At 44.4% G+C, this 27,736-nt stretch overlaps 2 protein-coding genes across 6 annotated transcripts in view; both read right to left on the bottom strand.

Moving 5' to 3' along the window:
* Positions 1-18,564, bottom strand: part of LOC131738021 (actin-binding protein WASF3-like) — a 34,039-nt gene extending 15,475 nt beyond the window's left edge. For 2 of the 3 annotated variants that reach the window (XM_059030685.1, XM_059030687.1), the window contains exons 1-2: positions 11,448-11,582; positions 2,467-2,625 (exon numbers count right to left, since the gene is read on the bottom strand). In XM_059030685.1, the coding sequence (XP_058886668.1) occupies positions 2,467-2,599 (133 nt within the window). In that variant the 5' untranslated portion in view covers positions 2,600-2,625; positions 11,448-11,582. Of the gene's footprint in view, positions 1-2,466; positions 2,626-11,447; positions 11,583-18,545 lie in introns of those variants that run through there. The other variant, XM_059030686.1, reaches the window with a different exon arrangement.
* Positions 18,565-19,574: 1,010 nt separating this feature from the next.
* Positions 19,575-27,736, bottom strand: part of LOC117405152 (cyclin-dependent kinase 8) — a 54,925-nt gene continuing 46,763 nt past the window's right edge. For all 3 annotated transcript variants that reach the window (XM_059030682.1, XM_059030683.1, XM_059030684.1), the window contains 5 exons: positions 27,472-27,544; positions 25,025-25,122; positions 22,113-22,191; positions 21,480-21,638; positions 19,575-20,835 (listed from right to left, as the gene is read on the bottom strand). In XM_059030682.1, coding sequence (XP_058886665.1) covers positions 20,710-20,835; positions 21,480-21,638; positions 22,113-22,191; positions 25,025-25,122; positions 27,472-27,544 — 535 coding nt within the window. In that variant the 3' untranslated portion in view covers positions 19,575-20,709. The remainder of the gene's footprint in view (positions 20,836-21,479; positions 21,639-22,112; positions 22,192-25,024; positions 25,123-27,471; positions 27,545-27,736) is intronic.

Raw genomic sequence — 27,736 nt, 5'->3', positions numbered from 1 at the left:
AGCCAATCTTACACTAGGTGTTGACTAGAAACACCTTACAGTGTAGCATAGACAAAATACATTCACAATGCTAGCTGTTTATATTTTATAGGTTAACTAGACTGAAATGACCGGAATTCATTTTGTTCATTGATTCTTGCATTCTAATCCGCCCTAACGATTGGGGTCTGGTTGTCATGGTAAATCTGATGTTCCGGTCTCCTGGGATACTATGGAATGAAGGTTCTGAGGTCACTGGAGCCTTGAGCATTCCTCCCCCACCTCCCTCCCCCCCCCCCCCCCCCCCGCCAACACTCGGCTCTCGGAATTCATTTTTGTATTTGGATAGAAGGCTCAAGCTGCTGAAATGTACACTTACTGCATTTACTAACACTGTAAGACTTGAAATACTGCAAGCAAGACATTTTCATCAATCTGGATTTAATATAAAATCTAATTACTATACTGTTTATATACAGTGTAGCCATTTTTTGTTGTTGCTGCAAATACAGTAGTGTACAAATTTATAAAAAAAAAAAATAAATAAACAACTCAAGATTTGTCATTTATATCCTTTATATATCTACCTGCATGTAAACCTCTGGGTGTGAGAATTTCAATCTCCTGTCAGTAATCAGTGATATAGAAACAATAGGCACTCATGTGTGAAAATGTTAGACCACTTTGTGCTTTAATTAGGCATCTTAAACAACTTCTGAAAAGTCTCATGCATTTTACCATGTGTGGCTGTGTGTTCATTTTCTCTTACTATTTGAAATTGCATGTGTGGTCTATTAAAGTCATCAATTAAATCAGACAATCACTAATTTGCCTATTGACGTTTCCATTTTCTGTTACTGTGGTTTGATTTCATCTGCACTACAGAAGCAATGGGGTGTTCTAATACATGTGCACACTGCTGTCTGTCTGCAGTGGGACATCCATAAAAGGAAGTTGCTACAGACCTTTACTGTTTTTCCAGTATTAGTAATTGCTTTTGAGATGGTGTAATATACTGCAAAATCTTTTCTTTAAAGCTTTCTTCGATATAGCTTAAGATGCAGGATGATTCTTTTTTATGTATAGTGTTAAACACTATATCCAGTTAGGCATTAAAATGATAATCTTTTAAGTTTGTGAAAAGGATTGTTAAGAACACTTGTTTCCATTTGTGATTAACAGAATATATTCTCCCAGTGTTGTACTACAGTACCGAAGCCCTAAATAAGGAGAACGCGTTTCTGCAGATTGAATTAATATAGTTCCTGAAACCTTTCTGAATTAAAACAGAGAATGCATGTCCACTGAGCGCGTGCGACCCTACTGCCCTTCATCTGCTATGACCCGGTTATCGACCCGTACTGGATTCACAAATGACCCCAGGAAGCAAACACGAGTGCACAACTGCAGCGGATCGGAGAGATGAGGCACAGCTTGTTGGACTGTGCATGGCATGGCCCACCAGCAGCAGGCAGGGAAAGCTGTCCTTGAACCGCCTGTCTGCTCCTGTTTACACTGAACACTAATCTTGTGAAAAGCAGCCAGGAAGGGAAATGCAGACTCCTGTTTTTATCCCTCGGGACAGAATTTCCATCACAAAGCTAGATATTTCAATCTCACATTTCAACACAGATCTCTGGCTTCCTGAACTCAACATTGCTGCAGTATGTGTGTGAGTGTGTGTGTGTGTGTGTGTGTGTGTACGTGTACGTACTACATATGTACGAGCGTATGGATGTGTGCGAGTGTGCATGTGTGCGTATGTAATGGATAGATAGCTCTGTATATCCTCCGAGTGAGACACTGAAGTACTTGTGCTAATGAGTGTTTCATCACACTTGAATACAAGATTCTCTAGATGTGAGTAAAACTGGAGAGCGAGACAAAGACAGACAGACTCCATATACCCCAGATTGTGATACACTCCATAACTTGAGCTAAATAATATCCCTAGCAAGTTTCACCACAACTAGATATGTTATTATTAATAATACATTAATAATTAACTAAATATGTGGTTCTCTAGACATATAAAAATACGACAAAAAAATCTGTACAGTGTGACAGACAGACAAAATCCATTAACCCCTCATATTCCAACACCCTCAAATCACGAGTTTAACCCTTTAGGGTACAAGGGACATATGTGTCAGACACAACAAAACAAAAAATGGATGCTAACTTTCTTATGTTGCAATGAGGTGCACGAAACAGGGTTGAAAATGTACTAACAGGTTGGATCTGGTCATCCAAATGGTCAGTTTCCTCCTCTTGATACTCTCAAATGTATTTTAAGAAGACAAGACATCGTCTGAACAGCAAGTGCTCGATTCCCTGTGTACCGTACGGGGTTAAAGACACAAGTTATGTCCTTAGCACACTGCAACTGGACCAGCAATTCCTGTGACGTACAGATGGACATTCCCGGGGGGGGGAGTCCAATAAGAATAAGATGGTGTGTAATCTGTGAAGAGCAAGCTCACTTACTCAGGATGCTGAGCTGCCGGATGATGGCAGACAGCGTGTTGTTGGTAACGCACTCCAGCTCGCTGGTGATGCCCTCCGGCAGAGCGCCGCGGCACAGGTGCCTGGGTTCGATGTTCCTCTTAACAAGTGGCATGATTTCTTCTTAAAGCATCACACCTCCTGCAGGCACAGAAAAGCAGATGGGTTAATGGACAGGTAAACCCTCATTCAGACTGCATGACTTCAGATTCCAGAACTCAAGGGGAGTTCTGAAGGATGCGTTCACTCACACTGAACTGTAGGACCAGCCTTTATTTTTTATCTTGGGTTTGTGAAGTGAAGGCAGTGGATGCTCTCACTCTAATACAGCATTGACTTATCACATTATATACACATACCCTTTTAAAATGCACACAGCTACAAACAGTTATCTTTTACCTATTCCTTACCTTTTCATTTATCTGTATTTTTGAATATGCATCATTTTACATTAATGCACAAGAACATTTATTTATTTCTGCATTCATCCTTCCTTTAATTGGTTTATAATGTTTGAAGTCAGTGGTTCTGAGTTGTGCTGCTCCCATACTGAGTTTGAATCCCTTTTCTTTGTATCAGAATACACCTGGCATTATTTCTGCCTGCAGAATCCTAGTGACCGAGTACTTCTAAACAGTACTCCATATTTGTTTTAAATGTTTTGATTGTTAAGATTATCATTAAAATGCAAATAATGTTTCACTTATTTTCAAATTCTCATGCATGGTGGTTTAAACCTCAACAATTACTGGTAACCTCTGGAGTACTGCAGAGATGAATTCCCCTTAATGACAGTCGCGTATCATGAACAGCACTGTATGCCCACGCGCTGGAACTAAGATACTCTGTTTCATCAGCAATCTTCACAACACAGAATTCTTTGCAAGACGTGACGTTCCATTTTTTGATATCCGAGATTGCATTGAATGAATTGCAGGTGTTTGCACCAGGGTTCTTTCTATTGATTTACATGCATCTTGTTTTAGGGTTACACTGCATAGAGCCTTTAGGGTTAGGGTTAGGGTTACACATGGAATAAAGACTTGGGCTGGACTTGACTGGAGTGCATCTTGAGGACCCCAGTAGTGCACCACTGGACTAGTTCTCTTCTAACCCAGCAAGTTAAAACAGTTAAAATGTACCAGAATGCATTGTGTCTTTTCACTGAACTCGGGTAGACTTATCAATGTGGGTTCAGGAGGAATGTGGGAGAACCCGGATCAGCTCGGACTGGCGGTCAATCTGTGCCCATGGAGACAAGGTACAGGACTGGGTGCAGGACCTCTAGCCCTGTTCACAAGCACTAGCTTGTTGATTTATCTTCACACCACACCGACACAGGCTTGCTTTACCTGATGTGTGTGTGTGCGTGCGTGCGTGTGTCAGTGTGCGTGCAAGTGTGTGTGCGTGCGCATGCATGTGTGTGTCTGCGTGCGCGGGTGTGTGTGTCAGTCAGTGTGTGTGCATGTGCATGTCAGTGCATGTGTGTGTGTGCGTGCAGGTGAGTGTGTGGGGGGGGGGGGGGTAGGGCAGTCTTTCCAAACCCCACAGCCAATAGATTATGGTATTAACAAAAGAAGATGCTGACCTGCTAATCCCGTCCTTATTGCACTGGGTGGCAGTGCTGTAAACAGGGGGCATGACCGCACTGCAACAGCCCTCCCTTCCAGAGATAGACAAACACACACACACACAGCACATGAGGAGGAGGAGGAGGAGGAGGAAGAGGAGGAGGAGAGGGGGCGCCTTCCTGCTCAGGAGGCCAACTTGAAATGTTCTCCACCAGAGTCAGCCCATAAAATACCATGAACTGGGGTCATGGTCATGGTCATGCTTCAGAGTTTGGTATTTTGAACCGTGTAGAATTACAATGTCACAGGCAACATTCGACCTACAATTTCATTGTCCTGCTCCTTCCTAGAATGCAGGTGTGCCAGGGTCCGTTCTGTGAAACCTGGTAACGAAAGGGGCCGTGTCAAGTGTACCTCTGATTTTGCAAGCTAAGTTAAAGCCACCAAAATCCAAATCCTCAATTGTGAACAATGCCCAAATCTAACCCAGTATCTTATCCCACTGCAAGCCCGGATCAGCCTAGCTATGTATAAAGAATTATTTATAATAAAGCATTGGTACAAATGAGAAGCTAGCAAGTCCAACTGTAGACTGTAACTCTGGGAAGAAGCAACACTTCACTGATGTGTACTCCTTGTGAAAGAAGTTCTTGTGAAACAGAAGAAACAGAAAGGAGGAGGAGGAGGAGGAGGAGGAGGAGGAGGAGGAGGAGGAGGAGGAATGACAAGCATCTCTAAAATCAAGGCTGTTTTTCCCCGAAGCTTTCAAGTACAGCAATATTGTTTTACTGTAGAGTCTGTGGTTTCAGGTTACAGGACCCCACTGCTAACAGGATGGGATACAATCTCTCCTTTCTGCCATTAGGAAATGGATTTATGAGATCTCATTACCAATAACACGCTTTATCCCACTCGTATTTATGTTGTGCAAATACTGGGTTACAGACTGTGGAAGATATGACTCTCATGCAATACTGGGTTACAGACTGGAAGATAGGACTCTGATGGAATACTGGGTACAGTACCAGGTCCCTGACCGCCTTGTAATGCCCCTGTTTAAATCACATTAATACTTTTCTCACAACCTGCTTTAAATCCCTGTAATTCCAATCCAACGCTGCTGCAGACAAGCGCATAAGTGAGGGACACAGCACCGCTGGGGGCAGGGTCTCCAGGCCGACTCATGCATTTCTAACCAGTCTCAGTCCTGCAATGTGGAATCTCACTCAATTTCCACTTAATCTCTGTGTCTGTATCAGTCAATAAACCCCTGTTGAAAGCAGTGGTGTAGTGCTTCATCTGAAGGGACCAGAATGCCACTAATATATTGATTTTCTTAAACAAGAATTATACGAATTTGCATTTTATTTATAAAATATATAACTTCTAGTAACACATATAATAAGCAATGCATTTCTCTCATTTCTACGAGTATTTCCACAAAGTGTCCTTCTCCATCTTGGCAGAATGCTTTACTTTAAGTTTTGGCAAAGCCCAGAGGATTCCACTGTTGCTGTCGTCTTCGTCAGCATTTTTATCCATCATAAAGAAGCAGTTTGCAATAGAAGTCGCTAATGCTCTTTTTATTCCATCAAGAGGACTACTGACTGAATCAGACAGGTGTGCGGGAGATGCGAGTCATGTGACTTTTTTGGGTGAACATCGAGGGATATTTCACTCAACTACCCACATTAATACAGATTTAAAGCCAGGGAAAAAATACACGGCCAAGCTTTGCAGTGGAATACCTGCCGTCTTCGTTGCTCGGTTTTCGTCCAGCTCAGCCAATTGGTTTGATAAAGAACAAGCCTTGAACGCAGCGCTGTCACACAATCCACAACATAAAAAGGAGATCAGTGGTTTTGTCATTTTTTGTTTGGAAAATCAATAGCTCTGGCTTTCTTTTTCCCTTTTCAGATTCAAAATATATAGTATTCCCTGTTGCCTGAGATGCTCCATTTCATATTACAGAAGGTACTGTGATTTATGTTGCATCTTTGGTGAAAGCATCAAACTAATAGTTCTTTCCCACTAAGCATGCACAGATGTTAAAACACTGGGTGAAATTCACTCAGCCACTAACTCAAAAGTGTCATTAGCATTGTTAATTTCTTTTTCTTAAAAGAGAAATATCCCCATTGAAGTTACAAAACTTGAAATATGTACTGAAGAAGTCTCATGCATTCGGACACAAGCCGTTTCTTTCTTCTTTTGAAACATCAAAGAGCGTATTTATTCTCTATCGGAACAGTGTGAACGACACTTCTGTAACACAGGGGATTGTGGGTAGCTGTGAAACCCTGGCCTGGGTGTGGTGGGGCTTGTGGCAGTGGGATAAACACAGTGCTGAACGGGGGCGCTCTGCAGACACACCACTCTCTATCTGCTCTACCGTCTGTACAGCAAGGCCATGAGAAACATTTCCAGATGCTCATCCCAGCAATTCAAAGAGATAGCGAGGTCACGCCCCAAACAGGAGACTGGGACAGAGCCTAATCCTGCTGGTTATTTTCTGGATAGCTGGAAGCTGCTGTCTGCCTGCTTCCTGTTTACAAAGGGTCTTCTCAGCATGGAGCCCCATTCACACCCATTCCATGAAGCACCCAGGAGCCTCCTTCCACTGGCTCTGTTTATTAATGAACAGCTTCCCCTGTTAAAAACAAGTGTGTGCTGTGCGCTAATGCACACCTCTCTGCAGGACTGTTTGAGAGAATGGAGCGTCTCATCATATACTGTAGCTCCCAGCGCGTTGTTTGAGTTTATGACCCAAACGAGGTCCATAGCTTCATATATACACAATAGTACTGACACAAAGACTCAATCACATTGAGAGGGAGACCCATCTTCCTTTGACTACTGTAGATCACTTACTAAACTCACTTTTGATCTGGATCCAGGATTATTTTATAATCTCACCTGCTGCTGAATGGGATCAGCCTGCAGTAGATGATCTAGTTTTGATTAGCTTTACCTTGTTGGTCGTGGAATCTTTCAGATAACTAAAAAGGCTTTGCACCTGTAGAATAAAATGAAGAAGTGTGTAAACCCTGTAAAAGCACAGGAGGATTGCCATGCAAACTTCAGATAGCTGCACAGTACCAGTGACGGACAGCTGCTATTGTAGCCCCAGCACAGAGAGCAGGGTGCGGAGCTGCGAACGTCAATCAGCTCTGCTTGGTCAGCACCAGAGGAGCAGTGCACAATCACTGGCACACAGGACTGCAGCAAACCAGAGCCACACAATCAACAAGCAGCTGCTGGACCAGGAAAGCCTGGCATTCTTTCAGCATTCCCGTGGCAACCCACGGCTCTGGCCAGCTCTAGGGGACAGATCAGCTCTTTGGTTTTGTTTTTTTTGTTATGCTCAGCAGAATCGCACAGTGTAGAGTTCGATGTGCGCCTTAGTCAGGATGAGGTGGACAGGAGCCAGGATTCTCAAAGGATCCATTCTCGTCACAGCTCCCACACACCCCTTCCTCCAGCACCAAATGCCATTGGTTACATGTTACTGTAACAACATACGGTGCACCTCTGCAAATACTAATGTGAGCTACTCACAACGAGGAAGCTGATCATTAACCCATTAAGTACCAAATTATTTTGTCTTTGAAAAAAATCAGAACACAAGCTGTATTTATGTATTGTGATACAGTCTAAATCAATATTGCATCTCAGAAAAAAATATAAATCCTTAGTTTTGGCTACAAACTGCTGCATCCTATTCTGAGCACAGTCAAGTTAGACGAGCCCGTAATCAATTTAGTGAAATCTCACTCCGTCTATGAAGCTCAACACACAGAAAATGGAGCTTTATGATCACTGAAGGGCTATATTTACAGAATTAACAGTTACATTTAGCCTTTACTTAGAGTAAGTTATCATTACAATAGTTAGAGACATTTTAAATAAAAGGCAGAGGCCAGTTAAAACTATTCCAAAAAACTACAAAGTAACAGGATTCCGAAAAATATAGCGTTTGCTACAACTGTTTAAATAACGTACCTGTCATTTTTCTTTTCATTGTTAACATCCTGACAACTTTTTACATATATAACTTTAAAGTCTGTTTCAAAGCTCTTTTCAAAATGTCTGCTGTAGTGCACTGATAGTGTCGGGATTATTGCCCACATTGTCAAACAGGTAACACAGCAATATTATTATTATTATTATTTGTTTATTTAGCAGGCGCCTTTAGGGTGACTAGGGTGTGTGAACTATGCATCAGCTGCAGAGTCACTTACAATTACGTCTCACCCGAAATACGGAGTACAAGGAGGTTAATTGACTTGCTCAGGGTCACACAATGAGTCAGTGGCTGAGGTGGGATTTGAACCGGGGACCTCCTGGTTACAAGCCGTTCTCTTTAACCACTGGACCACAAAGCCTCCTATACCAATCCGCAATACCGATCCATGATGTGGTACGGAACAGAAAAGCCAGAGTTTTTGTTATTTTTTATTTATTTTACTGCTCTTCCTGCAGTGATTTAGAGCACACATCTCAAACCCTAGTGCACTAGAGCAGACATTGTAATGGGTTAAGATGTACAACCCTGTATTTATGTAAAACACATGCAAACAAACCAGCTGACAGACCGGTTTCCCTATGTTAGGAAGTTACAATAATGTTAGGAAGCAGGCTACAGAGCTATTTTTATGCCACTTGTGCGAACAGTTGATCATTTAAACCATCGTTTTCAATTACAATTTTACTTTTGTATTTATTTCAAATGGCATTTTCCTTTTACAAATGCAATTAAAAGTACAGTGTTGAGTCACAATACAAATGACAGCATTCCCTGCATTGAAAGAAGCTGCAGTAACTCAATGCAAGATTCATGAGGCTGATCATCACAGTTAAACAAGCCTTCACTTCTAAACCATTAACGTGGAATGCTGTCTTAAAAAACAAAACAAAAAGACTTCAAACATAAAACTCTGAAAAGATGTCCTTCCCATATATCGCCTAGGTGCACCACAGGTTTGTATTGAAAAAGGTTTTTTGTTTTTACGTACACATAAGGTTTAAAGGATTAAAAATAATTTATTTCATGAGGTTTCAGACAAAAGCCCGTCTGCATCTGTGGAAAGTAAGTAAACTCAGTGCAGTCAACTTGTTATTGTTCAAGAATTCTGTGGATGATGTCATGAATATGTCAGAATAGAACGTTACATTAGATTTTGCTGAGTTTAGGTGGGTTAGACTTTTTAAAGATTACAGCCATGACCTTGAGGGTAGTAGGGATGGGCACTCAAACGATAAAAAAGACTGTGTTTGAGACATTTTTGGAAAGTCTGACTAGAGGTCTCAGGGTGTTGACCTTGTTCATTGTGCCAAGTGTAGCAAAGAAGTCGAATACAGGAAACTGTGGTTTGATTAGCGGTTGGAAAAACACAAATTGTCTCTCCACGGCCTTATCAAATTTGTGGCCAGTTTCCCCCAGTTTGAGTTACAAGGGAGTCTTTCAATCGGATTGTCTCAGAGATTTGAAAAAATAAATAAATAAAACAATGAAGAACAAAGAAGGGCTAAAGATAAAAAAAAATTTAAAACAATCTCAAAAGGTTCCAAAGTAAAGACAATTAGTGAGACCAGGGAGCCAGTGAAGGACCGCAATACATATCCAGAGAATCAGGAGGAGAGGAAAAGCAACCTCAGTCTGTATGTGAAGAAAGCCTTTCAGAATTCAAAGGGAATTCTAAATATCACTAGAATTCAATGAGGAAGTAAAAAAAAACGCTATTCACTACAAAACATGAACTACTTTAGATGTGCAATGACTGCAGTATAGGATACTGACCTTAAGGTTAGGGTTTCGGTGTAGGGAGAGGATTATTCATTGTTTTATTAACAGTATGCTAGCCAATCAGAGTGCAGTGTCCTGACAGGAGAATTTCGTGTTACCTTTGTAAGGACAGACACAATGCTTCACCTAAGGGCTTCTGTGCACAGCGCAACGCTAATATGCTTCCCCTCTCCACGATCAGCAATTTTTGCTGGAAAAGTTAGAAAGCCTGGGAAAAGCTATTATAAGCAGCTACACAATATAATCTTATATGGTAGAACAACAGACCATTAAACACATTGGACATGTACTGATATGATGGGATCTAGCGATTAACCAGCACATAGGCACAATAATCCTACTTGTCATAATTTAGACACCAGTTTTTTTTCTGTTCAAGCGTCAAAAACCCTTTTTGAAATCCGCTTTCTTTATCACAATAACTTTCAAAAAACACATTCTTAATATAAAACTACTCATTCCCCTTTCTCTAAAGGCCAACAGAATATACATATCTATCTGGTATTAAATGGCTGGCTGGAGTCTTTTACGAGTTTTCTACTGGCAGAAATAAAATTCCCCCCAATAAATGCTATCGGTTCCAGTCACTCCGTTAGAGTTTACCGCAGTGAACTCACTGCATACGCAACAATTTACCGGTAATACAGACGCAATGTTGTGCAGAAAGATTGACACAAAACAAACCTAAGACAAACATTTGAATAGCCATGACCACATGTCCTGTATAAATGAACAGGTTATTTACTTGTGTTACTTTTTAACTCCAGGCCAGTGCTCGCAATATCGGGGGGCTCGGGGAGGGGGTCCTTGGTACTTCAGAATTTAAAGGCGTTTCGGTCCGAAACAAACATTAAACGCACCCCGAGTTACTGTATCGTCTCCCAAATTCACGCTGTCCAGCACCAGCGGCTGTTGCTGCGGAGTTGTTCAATGTGTCGAATTGAAAATTGACTGGAGACCATATTGGCTGCACAAGTCGTAGTAGCTAGCACGAGTTTATACTGTATGTGCATTACAATATATTATATATATATATATAATGTATCAGGGCTATTAATTATTAATACGCAAACCAAAGACAGGAGCTCTGTAGCAATCAATCTTAAATTAAACAGGTAGTCATTTATACATATATCGGAGTGAAGTGTTTTGTCGCTTTCCACACAGTAAAACATGTAGTCGCCTACTCAACTTTGTTTCCTTGATGAATTCTGTACGAGACAATGCAGCGAGCGCATGGGATGCAGTCAATAACACTGACTGGCGCTGCACGGAATAAAACATTAAGGATTAAGACACAAAACGTTGTTATCAATAATGCTAAAAAAACAAAGCAAAATCAAAAACAGTATGTGTGTGCGTTTATGGGACCTCGTTTAAAAAAAAAAAAAAAAAAAAAAACCCTACTGACGTGCTAAATAAATAGCGGATCGGACTGAAGTTAATTTATATAGGGAATGTATTGAAGCCTAGTAGGAACCACGTGACTTGCTGTAAGCTAACACGTACACAGTCTTGTGGAGAAAGATATACAAATATACATACAAAGTATTTGTAGAATGCAAAAACATGTGAAATAACCTTACCGTCAATGAGTGTTTCGAGATAATCCTCCTGCGCTCGCCGCTTTGCATTATCCCACGGTCTCCATCGCCAACACGAAACAATCCGACGTGCGGGCGTGGCGCGCTCGCTGATGGACACCATCACCGGCCAATCGAAAGCCGGGAGCAAGGCATTTAAACGTGTGTGTTGAGTCCGGTCTTCCAATAGCCGAGCCAAGAGGGTGACTCCAAAGGCGTGAGTGACAGTTTCCTTTCTTTTCTTTTCTGTCTTTCTTTTTTATTTAATCGCAGACACGTAAAGGTTATTGGATGGTGCCAGTTTCGAAATTGATTTTCTGAGTGTGTCTGTGAGCAATATAGAAATAACCCTATTTCAAATACAAAAATCTATATACGTGCCTATAATACACCCCGTTTGAAATGAATCATGTAACTTTGTTCAATTGTTTTGTGTTTTCGGTTCGGTTCGGTTCGGTTCGGTTCGGTTCGGTTCGGGGGGTGGGGGGGGGGGGGGTCTTTAACTTTAGGGCCACGTATTGCTGTGCAACTGTATATATTTTATTACACCCCTTTGGTCAGGATTTAAATGAATTGTAGACGTTTAGAACACTGTTATAGAAGTCTCCCTACCAGACTTTGAAAACACGTGCGTAATACGTCCTCCAGCGTTCCAATCCCAACACTAGCAGTTGCTGGAATGTGATCACAGTGAAAGTACTGAAGAGACATGATGGATTGAACGACTGGATTGTGAATCCCATGCAGTCGGTCTTCAGTATCTCTCATTAACATAACAAGAGTCGTCTATACTGGGTTACCATAGCAAAAGCATAGCAAAGTGTAATGAAGCATAGTTAAAGTATAGTAAAACATAGACAGCATTGTACAGTCCAGAGAGTTAAGGTATGGTAAAGCATATACAAATAAAATAAAAACACCATGGTAAACTATGTCAAATGCATAGAAACGCTCTGGGAAAAGCTCACAAAATACTGTGCAGATTTACTGTGGTGAACTTGTCCAAGGGTCACATAACAACCCCCATAGTGTTTGGCTGCTGATCCTTGTGTTTTCCAGACTTTAATTTCTGGTGAAACCAACCTTTCATCCACCACACTATTTGACTGGTTTCACAGACCCTGATTAGCTTGAATCTTGGATTGCCTTGCCTAAAATTACATTAAGTTGTCCAAGATTAGCACTAATCAGGGTCTGTGAAACCAGCAGTATAAGTTTGAAGTACCTTTCACTGCTACAGGAAACAGATCACCTGATCTCCCATTGCTTCCAAAGTGCAGCACAGAGCTCAAGCATAAGGATCTGTTGGGGCCCGTGGGGGTCCCCAATTACCTGTAACACAGGAAGAGAATTCATAAGGTTGTGGCAACAAGAAAAATTGGCTTCACCTGAATCAAAGTTAAAAACAGCAGCATAAAAATAAGGGACTTAGGCCTGTATGTAATAACAGTGAAGACAATGCCATTGCCATTCTAAAGTTTAGTTACAGCAGCTCCACAAGGCGACAGCTGATCGGTGTGCATGTGGCCGAAAGCAGAGCATTGAGACCACATGTAATGGGTATAATAAACCAAGCACCTTGCCAGCAGTGAGAGTAACCACAAACAGTGCAGCAGAGTTACCAAGCACTGTGCGGAGAGCGTGGGCACATTAAAACAAACCCCCAGACAGCATGTACCCCCGGCAGAGTTACCAAGCACTGTGCGGAGAGCGTGGGCACATTAAAACAAACCCCCCAAGATGGGCTCCCGAGTGGCGCATCCAGTAAAGGCGCTCCTCGCAGGATGTGCCCTATAGCCTGGAGATCGCAGGTTCGAGTCCAGGCTATGTCACAGCTGATCGTGACCGAGAGTTCCTAGGGGGCGGCGCACAATTGGCTGAGCGCTGCCCGGGTAGGGAGGGCTTAGGTCGGCAGGGGAATCCACGGCTCACCGCGCATCAGCGACCCCTGTGGCCGATAGGGCGCCTGTGGCTCTGCAGCGGAGCCGCCAGATCTGTGTTGTCCTCCGGCACTATAGGTCTGGTGGCATTGCTGTGGATCTGCAGTGCGAAAAATGACAGCTTGGAAGGAGCACGTTTCGGAGGACGCGTGTTCCAGCCTCCGTTTCCCGAGTCGGCGGGGGGGGTTGCGAGCGGTGATCCGGGGATACAGATACTAATTGGGCATGCTAAACTGGGGTGAAAACCGGGGTAAAATAATTGGCGCCGACTAAATTATTAAAAAAAAAAAAAAAAAAAAAAAAAACCCACACAGAGGGTACCCCCGGCAGAGTTACCAAGCACTGTGCGGAGAGTGTGGCCACATTAAAACAAACCCCCAGACAGCATGTACCCCCGGCAGAGTTACCAAGCACTGTGCGGAGAGCGTGGGCACATTAAAACAAACCCCCAGACAGCATGTACCCCCGGCAGAGTTACCAAGCACTGTGCGGAGAGCGTGGGCACATTAAAACAAACCCCCCACACAGAGGGTACCCCCGGCAGAGTTACCAAGCACTGTGCGGAGAGCGTGGGCACATTAAAACAAACCCCCCACACAGAGGGCACCCCCGGCAGAGTTACCAAGCACTGTGCGGAGAGTGTGGCCACATTAAAACAAACCCCCAGACAGCATGTACCCCCGGCAGAGTTACCAAGCACTGTGCGGAGAGTGTGGCCACATTAAAACAAACCCCCAGACAGCATGTACCCCCGGCAGAGTTACCAAGCACTGTGCGGAGAGAGTGGGCACATTAAAACAAACCCCCCACACAGAGGGTACCCCCGGCAGAGTTACCAAGCACTGTGCGGAGAGCGTGGGCACATTAAAACAAACCCCCCACACAGAGGGTACCCCCGGCAGAGTTACCAAGCACTGTGCGGAGAGCGTGGGCACATTAAAACAAACCCCCCACACAGAGGGTACCCCCGGCAGAGTTACCAAGCACTGTGCGGAGAGTGTGGCCACATTAAAACAAACCCCCAGACAGCATGTACCCCCGGCAGAGTTACCAAGCACTGTGCGGAGAGTGTGGGCACATTAAAACAAACCCCCCACACAGAGGGTACCCCCGGCAGAGTTACCAAGCACTGTGCGGAGAGCGTGGGCACATTAAAACAAACCCCCCACACAGAGGGTACCCCCGGCAGAGTTACCAAGCACTGTGCAGAGAGCGTGGGCACATTAAAACAAACCCCCCACACAGAGGGTACCCCCGGCAGAGTTACCAAGCACTGTGCGGAGAGTGTGGCCACATTAAAACAAACCCCCAGACAGCATGTACCCCCGGCAGAGTTACCAAGCACTGTGCGGAGAGCGTGGGCACATTAAAACAAACCTCCAGACAGAGGGCACCCCCGGCAGAGTTACCAAGCACTGTGCGGAGAGCGTGGGCACATTAAAACAAACCTCCAGACAGAGGGCACCCCCGGCAGAGTTACCAAGCACTGTGCGGAGAGTGTGGGCACATTAAAACAAACCTCCAGACAGAGGGCACCCCCGGCAGAGTTACCAAGCACTGTGCGGAGAGTGTGGGCACATTAAAACAAACCTCCAGACAGAGGGCACCCCCGGCAGAGTTACCAAGCACTGTGCGGAGAACGTGGGCACATTAAAACAAACCTCCAGACAGAGGGCACCCCCGGCAGAGTTACCAAGCACTGTGCGGAGAGCATGGGCACATTAAAACAAACCTCCAAACAGAGGGCACCCCCGGCAGAGTTACCAAGCACTGTGCGGAGAGTGTGGCCACATTAAAACAAACCCCCAGACAGCATGTACCCCCGGCAGAGTTACCAAGCACTGTGCGGAGAGCGTGGGCACATTAAAACAAACCTCCAGACAGAGGGCACCCCCGGCAGAGTTACCAAGCACTGTGCGGAGAGCGTGGGCACATTAAAACAAACCTCCAGACAGAGGGCACCCCCGGCAGAGTTACCAAGCTCTGTGCGGAGAGCGTGGGCACATTAAAACAAACCCCCCACGCAGAGGGTACCCCCGGCAGAGTTACCAAGCACTGTGCGGAGAGCATGGGCACATTAAAACAAACCCCCCACACAGAGGGTACCCCCGGCAGAGTTACCAAGCACTGTGCGGAGAGCGTGGGCACATTAAAACAAACCCCCCACACAGAGGGTACCCCCGGCAGAGTTACCAAGCACTGTGCGGAGAGCGTGGGCACATTAAAACAAACCCCCCACACAGAGGGTACCCCCGGCAGAGTTACCAAGCACTGTGCGGAGAGTGTGGCCACATTAAAACAAACCCCCAGACAGCATGTACCCCCGGCAGAGTTACCAAGCACTGTGCGGAGAGAGTGGGCACATTAAAACAAACCTCCAGACAGAGGGCACCCCCGGCAGAGTTACCAAGCACTGTGCGGAGAGCGTGGGCACATTAAAACAAACCCCCCACACAGAGGGTACCCCCGGCAGAGTTACCAAGCACTGTGCAGAGAGCGTGGGCACATTAAAACAAACCCCCCACACAGAGGGTACCCCCGGCAGAGTTACCAAGCACTGTGCGGAGAGTGTGGCCACATTAAAACAAACCCCCAGACAGCATGTACCCCCGGCAGAGTTACCAAGCACTGTGCGGAGAGCGTGGGCACATTAAAACAAACCTCCAGACAGAGGGCACCCCCGGCAGAGTTACCAAGCACTGTGCGGAGAGCGTGGGCACATTAAAACAAACCTCCAGACAGAGGGCACCCCCGGCAGAGTTACCAAGCACTGTGCGGAGAGTGTGGGCACATTAAAACAAACCTCCAGACAGAGGGCACCCCCGGCAGAGTTACCAAGCACTGTGCGGAGAGTGTGGGCACATTAAAACAAACCTCCAGACAGAGGGCACCCCCGGCAGAGTTACCAAGCACTGTGCGGAGAACGTGGGCACATTAAAACAAACCTCCAGACAGAGGGCACCCCCGGCAGAGTTACCAAGCACTGTGCGGAGAGCATGGGCACATTAAAACAAACCTCCAAACAGAGGGCACCCCCGGCAGAGTTACCAAGCACTGTGCGGAGAGTGTGGCCACATTAAAACAAACCCCCAGACAGCATGTACCCCCGGCAGAGTTACCAAGCACTGTGCGGAGAGCGTGGGCACATTAAAACAAACCTCCAGACAGAGGGCACCCCCGGCAGAGTTACCAAGCACTGTGCGGAGAGCGTGGGCACATTAAAACAAACCTCCAGACAGAGGGCACCCCCGGCAGAGTTACCAAGCACTGTGCGGAGAGCGTGGGCACATTAAAACAAACCCCCCACGCAGAGGGTACCCCCGGCAGAGTTACCAAGCACTGTGCGGAGAGTGTGGGCACATTAAAACAAACCTCCAAACAGAGGGCACCCCCGGCAGAGTTACCAAGCTCTGTGCGGAGAGCGTGGGCACATTAAAACAAACCCCCCACGCAGAGGGTACCCCCGGCAGAGTTACCAAGCACTGTGCGGAGAGCATGGGCACATTAAAACAAACCCCCCACACAGAGGGTACCCCCGGCAGAGTTACCAAGCACTGTGCGGAGAGCATGGGCACATTAAAACAAACCTCCAAACAGAGGGCACCCCCGGCAGAGTTACCAAGCTCTGTGCGGAGAGCGTGGGCACATTAAAACAAACCCCCAGACAGCATGTACCCCCGGCAGAGTTACCAAGCACTGTGCGGAGAGCGTGGGCACATTAAAACAAATCTCCAAACAGAGGGCACCCCCGGCAGAGTTACCAAGCTCTGTGCGGAGAGTGTGGCCACATTAAAACAAACCCCCAGACAGCACGTACCCCCGGCAGATGTATTTAGAGATTGCTCAAGATCTGATATGCATTACAGTCACCCCAATCACACACTCTTGTTGGCAGGGCCAGTTAAAAACAGCATAAAGCCAATGATAGCAACATCATTTACAAGGATGGAAATAAGACTCCCATTAACAGTTTAATCTATTCCTGGTTTTACTAGGAGTTTAATAAGACACACCTGAGCTAGTTACCTAAACACACTGTGGCTAATCAATATAGCGCACTATATATCTCAATGAATCTCTCCACCAGGGCTGTGCACTGCTATCACCGGTATCATTCCAGGTCCATGCAATTTCACAGACTAATTGAGTGGACACTTCTTCAGCTATGGACTGTTGAGTTGAGATATCTCCGTTACTTCTCATGTGCGTCAGCTGACAGAACAGGGATTCTGATCAGCCTCCATGCACTGGTTTTCTTTCTCAGTGCTCCATTTGTAGAGGCACCCTTTCTTACTTGGTTGAACTCACTTTCTTCACTGCTGTTCTCATAGATTATACTGCGAGGGGCGTGTGATTGTCGGGGGGGAGGGGGGGGGGTACTCAGCAGTTTATGCATTCAGTGTCAGCGCAGGTCATTTACATGAAAAGACCCTTGAAATTGGCCAGACCATTCAAACGTGGAGAAAAATATCAAAGTATTCAAGTTGAAGCAGATCAGAGGACAGCAATCCGTTCCGCTGCCGATGTGTGAGCACATGAAGCGGCGCTGGGGGAATTCATCGCTGCACAAAAGCATGTGTTAAGAATGACCTTCTACCTCTGGAATGACTTCTTTTCAAATAAAAATGCATGCCTTATCATTTCTGCTGACATTTTGCTTAGTTTTCAAAGCTTTCATTTGAAATGGTTTACAGGCTAATAATGCAAATACGAGGAAATACAATTGATTGTAAAGCTTTGTTTGGCACTTAATATTTCTACATATGCATGGTTTTTACATGCAGTAAGCGCTCCCCTTCAGAGCCAGTAACAAACCATTGTGCATGGCTATCTCGCTCACAGGGATGGCCCTGGGGCTGTGGATGGGAGCGGGTCTGTTAAAAGTATGACGGCTCTTTCCCTTCACCAAGAGGCAAACCAAACCAGCCATGATTTACTGTGAGCGACAGCCCCTGTTAGGACACCAATGTGGGGCAAGAGATCTCTAGCACTGCCGAATCAGGGCTGGTTTTGCCCATGTTTTCATGTAGCTGGGGTTTGCTGAAGATGTTTCACTTCTGGCCCTTCCAGTCCTTTATAGATCAGTTATTTATAGCACAGCAAAGATCATGAAAGCCAGTGCATTAGAGGAAGTGTATCAATTCAAGCTCATCAGACTCACCCACCAGCCCCTTGACGAGTCAGGTACACGCTGTGCTGTATTTGAGATGATCCCCCAGCTACTGGCCACATAAAACGAATGTAAATAAAATAGCAGTGAATCGTCTGGCCTTTTTACTGAACTCGATCCGTTAGCCTTATGACCAGAGTGCTGCAGCTCACTGTTGCTCCACATCATTCCCAGCTGTTGCTGAAGTGCACACAATCACCATGAGAGGGCAGCAGAGAGCCCAGTGCCTGCTGTACCAGTTTCAGAAAAACTGGGTCACTTTACATAATGTTTTAACAGATATAAAAGAAACTGAAATAGTTATTTTTATTAAGTATTAACACTATTATAATTTATTTATGTATAATTTCCTGCTGTATCAAAGTGCTTATTACAAGGTTTCAGGACGCTTCAAAATTAGCAAGAGCATGATCTGTAAAAACATTTAACACTTGAAAAGATTTTATCATAAACAGGGATGGAAATAAGACTCCTGCACAGGCAACATAGTTTCTGATTCAACATGAGAACGAGACATTTAGGCTTCAAGTACCAGTTATGGGATTGTGGTGCTATTATTTTGTTGTGGTTGTTGAGTGTACTGTATGTTTGTGACTGGTCAGATCTGACATCAGACTGGCTAATCAGCTTAACAAGGTGGACTGTCTGTACTTAACTTAACAAGGTGGACTGTCTGTAATTAACTTAACAAGGTGGACTGTCTGTAATTAACTTAACAAGGTGGACTGTCTGTACTTAACTTAACAAGGTGGACTGTCTGTAATCAGCTTAACAAGGTGGACTGTCTGTACTTAACAAGGTGGACTGTCTGTACTTAACTTAACAAGGTGGACTGTCTGTACTTAACTTAACAAGGTGGACTGTCTGTAATTAACTTAACAAGGTGGACTGTCTGTAATTAACTTAACAAGGTGGACTGTCTGTACTTAACTTAACAAGGTGGACTGTCTGTACTTAACTTAACAAGGTGGACTGTCCCACGCAAGACAAACCAGAGCAGGCATTCAGGGTGCTCAGATAGAAGTTTATAATGGTTCACTTTTATTGTCACAATACTTGCTTCAATCCTGTATTTTTCAATACAGTACAGTACAATGTATGTTACATTTTTTTTTCACAAATTTGTAAGGCTTGCCTACAGCTCACAGTCGCTGTAATAAGGGCATCCCTAAAACAGTGTGCAAACATCAAAAAAAAAAAAAAAATCTAATACAAATTCTTTATTAAAATCCACTAAAAATCAGGTCTTATATATATATATATATATATAACCGGTGATGAGAAACATCTAGATTGATGCTTAACATTTGCCGGAAAAATAAAAAACCTATTAGCCATGCTTCTTAACCCAAAGCATGCTCACAGATCAGCAACATCAGTTGTGTGCATGTGTCTGCAGAAGTGATGGACAGATTCACAGACGGCGTTATGCTTATTTACCATTGGTGATATAGCAGCTGTAGTATCGGTGGAATAGAACACAGTGAAGAAAAGAAAAAAGAAAAAAAGAAAAGCTGTTGAGGGTACCACTTACACAAAGTCCTCATCACACGCAGCATAAACACTGAGAAATGGGAACAATTCACCTAGCCACAAAAACTAAAAACGTGTACCAAAAATCCTACTTATTATTATTATTATTTTATTGTTTCAGGCAGCAGAGTTTCTGATTCAACATGAGAACGAGACATTTAGGCTTCAAGTACCAGTTATGGGATTGTGGTGTTATTATTTTATTGTGGTTGTTGAGTGTACTGTATGTGTTTGTGACTGGTCAGATCTTGTAGCACGAACATTCACCATTGACAATAAAAACACACTTTTTGCTCTAGTACACATTCACAGCTTTTTTTAAGCTGCTGGAACACGACAATAAAGTTGGTCTGACTGCATTAGGGCAAGTAAACCATGAAGCAGCAGCATATCAACGACACAAACTGTGCTAGTGCTCGCTTTCCTTTTTTTATGACCATTTCTTTTAATATGCATTGGACTGATAGTTTTCAAGTCTAACCCGAAGCCCCCCCGTGACAATGAATGAACAGCGTGCGGGGGGCAGGCTGTGTGGTGTGCTTGTACAGTACATTCTCCTCCAGTCCGGCAGCTTCGTGTTCAGTCCTGCTATCCCAGCGATCACTGCGCACTGGAATACCGCTCAGTACCGGAGTGTCTGGTGGGAGTACTGTGGAGGCTGCTGGGAGGTAGAGGAGTATCCCATGCTGCTCTGGGGTAGTGATGCGCTTGGTCCAGGGTTCTGATAGGCAGCGTGTGGATTGGAGCGCTTCAGAGCAGAAAGAAAAAAAGCAAGGGAGTCAGTTCCTTTTTTTTATCCCAGTTTCAATACATTTTTTGAACCAATTCCCCATTCCCTTGTAATCAATTCTGACACATCATTGATCAAAATTGCATTCAGCAGCATTCTGTTAAAATGAGCTTCTCATCGTGGCAACAAATTACTTCCATTGAAGTCGCTGTGTTTGGAAGTGTCCGGAGGCTGCCTCTAATCAAGTTGAGAGTGTATTTCTTGTCAGGGTCTGTCATACAATGAGTGCAAGAGAAAGTACTCTCTCAACTGGATTAGGAGGTAGCCACCAAACAAGTCATTAAATCTAATGATAACCTTCTTTTTGATCACCTGCTACAGGCACCGCTACCGCTAGAACAAGCAGCTTTAACCCAGGCAATGAAATCAATGCAGAACAGCATTGCAGTTTATGTACCCTGCTGTTTGAGATCTAGCCTGCTGCTCCCTACAATCACAGCTCTGACGAGTCTCATTCTGAGTCCATAAACAAGGTGAAATCCACAGGACAGATCAACGCTGCGTCTGAAGCAATAATACAAAGTTGCAGCAACGCCCGGCCCCATGCAAGCGCGCTGCCCGTGTGCTCAGACCGGAAGCACTACGAAGAGGCTTGCAATTACCTGGTAGTCTGAGGTCATGATGAGTCCACTTGAGGTATTGGTGGGAGGAACCACTCTGACTTTCTTCAGGGGGGGTCCTTGTGCGTGGCTGTTGTCTTGGTTGCCTGCGTGGCCAGCTCCGTTAGTGTGGTTATTACCCTGCTGTTGCTGTTGGTTCTTCTGGAATGGTAGAAGAGACAGAGGGCGTGACTGCAGGACACAAGCAGGGTAATGTACAGAGAGGCACTCACATTTCAAGGCTGGGAATAGGACAATACATAGCAGTGTGAGTCGATCCAAATACAGTAGTGAAACCTAGACTGCATCAAAGTGCTATGTAATGAGAGACTTGCTTCCACTCCTGTTTATTTAAAGCTCTCACATTGACTACAAATAAATAAAATCAGCTCAACTTTCACACTGCAATGTTTTTACATTTCACTGCAAACAGTTAAGAAGCACTTTTTCATGCATGGCAAACTCATACAGAGAAAACGCAAATGCAAACGCATGATAGCCTCATATGAAAACATTTTCAATGAAATAATAAATATATGTGTGTCCAAAACTACTTTTTATTTCAGCTATTTTCAATATTTCATGTATGAAAAGGTTACCTCCCCTTTCCTCGCTCGCTCATATTTCTTTACGTACTTTGTCTCCCTTGTCCTCTGGTTCCTCTTCCGTTAGGAATTCCCGTTTGGGATAAGGAATCTGACAACCAGCAAAAACACTGCAACAAAAGAGAAGACAAGATTTCACTGTGATTGGCATTGTACTGTTACCCCTTTAACGACATTGTGACTGTGTGGAATAAGCAGAGCCAGGGGCTGAAGGAGGACTGTCACATTCACAAAGAGCAGCCTCAATCCCCCAGCTCTATTTCTTATATATATCCTTTTCATGACACAGCTATGCTGTTTGAAGGCAGCTTGGAGACTGAGCTGACTGCAGGGTCCCTATGGAAATGGTGCATCACATCAGGGTCAGCCTTTGATGCAATTACTGCAGGCTTTCTACTGCCCAAGGCATAACCCACCTCTGCGGGCTCAACACTCAGCACAACAGCGTTTACATCAAAGGCAGATGCCTTGTAATTGCATCAGCGTTCCTTCACTCGCACATCCACAGCCCGCTGCAGCCCTTGACATTGAGCAATACGTGTTTAACTCTCTGCTTGATGCATCACCAAGGGCCAAGGAGCTGTAGCTGTGAGCCAGAGCCCGTTAATTGGCGGTGGTTTGTGTCCCTTTTATTCAGACTTCATTTGGATACCCTTCCAAACCAAAATCCACAAGCCATCAGAATGAAAATCTCCACATAAAACACACACCCTCCATTCACACCTGTGCTGGAAAGAGTTCGAACTGCAGTCACTGTGTTTCACAGTACCGGTTACCGCTGGCCTGTCCCGTGATGGCAATTTGAAAAGGCTGCACTGGTTTTATTTGAAGTCCGAAGATGAAAGCGAGCCTGGCAATCACTCTTCATGTGTGTCCTGTAGAAGAACGCAGTTCAAAGACACTGATGCGCAGAGCAGGACGGCTCTATGTTTCACTGCCACAGTATGCATAGATGCCATGAGTGGAAGTAGAATACTGTACCCATCGCTCATTCAAAATGGGGAACGTGTATAACAGAACAGGAGCATGTACTGTGTGATACAACAGTGCTTTGTCTTTTTAGATGGGCAGTAGTGCCAGTGGCCTCCAGAGGGCAGTGTTACCGAAGGAATGTGAAATTGCTGCTGGACATTGCAAACACCTGACAGCACCTAAACCTGTCCAAATGATCATCATTGATATTTTAGCAAACGTTTCTGCCAGATCCCTTATCGGTGCTTGTAATGAAAACCCCAAAAGGTCTTTGTTTCTACATATTGCTCCACAGTCCTTCGAGTAGATCAGGCACCTTTTACACATGTTAGAATTTCAGTGTGTTTTACATGTAATGCAGTAGAGCTGCATGAATCAAGCTCTCCACAGGTGAGGGGCATTGCTGTTGATTGAGCTAGTTTCCCATTCCAAGTGAAACAAGTGAAGACACAGCTGCTTGGGTTTGTGTGGATCGCTGTTCTCCAGTCTTAGAAAAGCAGCAGTCATCACAAATCCAAGCAGCTGTCTCTTCACTGGTTTCATTTTGAACGGTAAATTAGCTCAGTCAACAACACCAGTGACCCTCCCCTGCTTGTCAGCACCCGATTTCTGTGGAGAGATCAATCAGAATAATCGAACAATCAGTTTGTGCAGCACTAGTTTGCAGTACACACTGGTTATAGTATTCTAGAGCGTTGGCGATGGTGTTCTAACAAGTGGTGTAGTTATAGTACTATTCTAGAACATTGGCGATGGTGTTCTATACAAGTGGTGTATGTTATAGGTTGTGTGCTAGTCATGCACGTTACTACACAGGACTTCTGCATTAACATATTCCAAAAATAAAACCATGAAACCCAGCTCAGGGTCTAGGATTGAGACTGCCCGGTGGACAGTGCGTACTCTTGTATCAAAAGTTTCAATAATCACTTTCAGCTATTTTGCAGATCATCATTCCTTTGATTAGTCATATTCACCATTCAAGTGACATACTGGTAACAAGGTAGTTACAGTGGTCTTCGTGTACAGAAACAGTTGACAGGAGCTTTAACTCTGCAGAGGGGTGGCACCAATTTGGCCACAGTATTAGGAGCACTCCTTTGCTATGGATTGGAAGTAGTCATGGAAACAGAAAAGCAACATTTGTCTTGTTCAGTTCTGCACACTGTCGTACGTATATTCCTTCTGTGCCGTTTCATGCAAACTGGAAACACACAAATCCGTTTTGCAGTCTTAATATTAAATCCATGCCATGAAGCCGACGGCATGATCCCACACACAGGAAGTGAGCAGCGGGCATCGGAGAAGACCTCTGGAAACGGATCGGCTTGCAGATTTCTTCCACATCGTTCAAATGATCCCTGGATATGAACTGGAAGTGCATTTCCCTTGATGAAACGGAATGGACTGGAAATGGAACGCAATGCAAACTTAGCTAATTATTTCAGCTATCGCAACGTCATGGGCATTTCAGACACTGCGTTCCATTTCCTGACCCAAGATGAGCCTAGGTTTGGCAGGGATGGGAATAAGACTCCTGCTGCACAGCAGTTTCACCAGGTTTTTCATTCCAGGTTTTACTAAGAGCTTGATTAGCCACAGTGTATACGAAACAAGCTCAGGTGTGTCTTATTAAACGTCAGGAAGCGGGTGGAACGTACACATCGGTAACTACTGAACTGTGGAAGCAGCCGACTAATCTTTGAAAAGCCACTCTAAAGATGTGTTTTATTTGTGAACTAACGGAGCAAAGTTAAGTTACAGTACTGTACTGTTGCTGATAAATGCTGGCTGGCAGTACTGCTCGTATCAGAAGTGCACTCGCCCTTTATATTGCAAGTTTAATAGTGGGCTTTGTTTTTTCATTACTGTAGGTTTCAGTATAGCAGGCTGCAGGTTTGCCATTTTCGTTTGAATGCGTTTTTGCTGCGTGCATCGGAGCACAGTGCGGCCGTGCTGCGGGACACTCACTCTGAAGTGGGGAGCGGATCCTCTAAGAAGTAGGGGTCCTGCAGAGCCTGCTCCGAGGTCATTCTCTTGATTGGATCCATCGTGAGCAGCTTCTGGAGCTGGAAAACATGAGAAAAGTGACGTGAAAACAGGAGCAGAAAGAAGATGCACGGATTACAAGAACCAAATGAGATCTCGTCTGCAAACTGGATGTTCATTTTTTAACAATGGGGCAGGAGGGAAAGGGTACAGCAGTAAATACAACATTAGGACAAACGGATCATATATCCCCAGGTTATGATACGAGGCCAAGCTTCATCACAATTTTAATAAGCGTTTATCTAGAGATACGGTCTCCAGAGAAAAAAAAAAAAAAAGGGTCTGAAAGTTGCCTGCCGTTTCGTGGCCTTCACCCAGCGATGTTCTTACAAGGGCCAGAGCTGCAGCCTAGAACATGCCATACCCTGCCCTTGAGCAGGCACCGAACTCCACTGAAACGAGTGCCAGGGTCAGTCTATCGCCATTCAGAACCCCTTCTTTAAATATACTGCCAGGAAAGACAGCCATGCCCAGGGGTAAACCACAGAGACCTGCAGAAATGAACAGAGCCGGGCTGGACCTGAAGCAGTAAATCTGGAGGAAATCACCCATTGTCATCTCACAGAGACGCAGAGAGAAAAAAATACTTTAACCGACTATTCAAATCACCTGAGCTAATGAAGGAAGACAATTCTAACAGCAGGCTTCCTGGAAGTTTACACAACAGCATGGGGCAATACAGCACAGTACCAACGCCCATGACAACTTTCTACACACGCACGCCACTCAAATCCAAGACCGCCTACGTGAAAGTGGATTCCCTCTTTGCATTTAATTTCAGTGGGATTGGATATTGAGAGAGCGTGACAGAGCTACAGTATTAGGATAGCATGCAAATCAAGCGCATGAAGGCCTCCGGTCTGCTCAGTGATTACCAACGCCCTTGACGAGTCTCATGAGCGAGTCCACAGGCATCCACGTTCTTTATATAGAAGAACACAGCAGCGGGACTTCAGCAGATACAAAAGAATACTGGAATATGTTTTGTTTGTTTTTTTAAATCACAATTTACTCATTTTAATCTGTTAGTGCAATATTGCAGTAGTAGAAAAAAATGATTCTCGAATTGAAAAAAAAAAAAGTTAGTTTGTGTTGTACAACAGCACACCGGTACTCATCAACACAGACTTTTCATTATTATTATTTTTATAAATAATAATAATAAAAATAATAATAATAATAATAATAATAATAATAATAATAATAATAATAATAATATTATTATAACTTTCTTTAGGAGACAGTGCTGGCGTGGCTACAGATCCACGATGAGGACTTGTCACGTGGCTTTTCACATTTTTAGCAGACAAAACGAGGTTTGCGAGGAGGGACAGGAGCACCAGTGAGCCGATTCATATGCCTCTCGTGTCTTTCACCTCAAATTCAGATAACAAAGTACAAAAAGCCTGGGGGCCTCAGCCATTAATATTTCACAGAATAAACACAGAGAGGCAAGTCTTGACAGCAGTCATCGCCATCGGGGCACAAGTGGACCACTGTTGGGTGAACTTGATCCGCAGCAATTCCTAATGAAACTACAGCATTCCTTCAGCCTTCCACAGTAATCAAGAGGCCCAGGGTGAATTGGGAGAAGCAGCCGCACACCAAGGTGAGGCCAAACCCCAGTATGATTTCAGTCAAAATCGTAAACGTTATGTTCTTGCAGTGCAGTTAGTTTTGGATTAAATAAATCAAAGGTTCATATAGATGCGGTGCCCATGTGAACCCCATTCCACAGGAGTGAACCCTGGCTGTGGAGCCGAGGAGGGTATTCCAGTTCAGATCTGCATCGGGTAGTGCTGGGACACAACAGAGCAGGCACGCAGCCTTAACGTTTTACACAGACTGAAAACAAAACGCCTTGCTGTCAGCGTACTGCACACACTATGGTGGTGCAGCATTTTAATAATGAATCCAAACTGTGCTTGTGCAGAGGTATCACTATCAGCTGCGATATCTGGAACCAGCACTTCATAGCTTTTACAGGGATCGCAATAAGACTCCTATTGCACAGCAGGTGTGACTTATTAAACTCAAAGTAAAACCAGGAAAGGATCAAACTGCTATGCAATGGGAATCAAATTCCAGATCTTAAATGAAATGAAATGAAAACGGATTAGAAAGATATCCTTCTGTTTATTTTTTTCATGCCGAGCAGTTCATGAATATTGAGACAGACATCCTCAGTCTATTCAAAACTAATTGGAGGCAGAGGGCAAGGGAATAAAAAGGATGCCTTTTAATTAGCGCTGGATTTAAAGAGAGCTGTGAGAGGGCAGCAATAAGCAGAATGAGAGTGCAAGATTACAATGTGCCCCTTAATTAACAAAATACAGAATGCAGAATAAAAGGGCTTTACTATGACTTACCAAATGGAATGCTTTGCTATCGGGTTTCACCTTGTGTTTTTCCATATACTTTATAAGGCTGCAGTTTGTATACCTAAAAAACAGACACACACACAAAAGAAAGTTCAGTATCTGCATTTTCAATTATTCCTTTTCACCAGTGCTGTAAGAAAAAAAACCCAAGGCCAAGCCTAACACACCCAGTGCTGTGTGATGGATTTGGCGCAGGGCTATGTGGAGAGCAGTTCCATTAGATGAATCTTGTGATGGACGAGCTCCTCATCAA

The sequence above is a fragment of the Acipenser ruthenus genome, chromosome 9 (genome assembly GCF_902713425.1).
Source record: "Acipenser ruthenus chromosome 9, fAciRut3.2 maternal haplotype, whole genome shotgun sequence".
Taxonomy (NCBI): Eukaryota; Metazoa; Chordata; class Actinopteri; order Acipenseriformes; family Acipenseridae; genus Acipenser; species Acipenser ruthenus.
The sequence above is the reverse complement of the archived record's forward strand: the minus strand, read 5'-3'. Positions and strand labels throughout refer to the sequence as shown.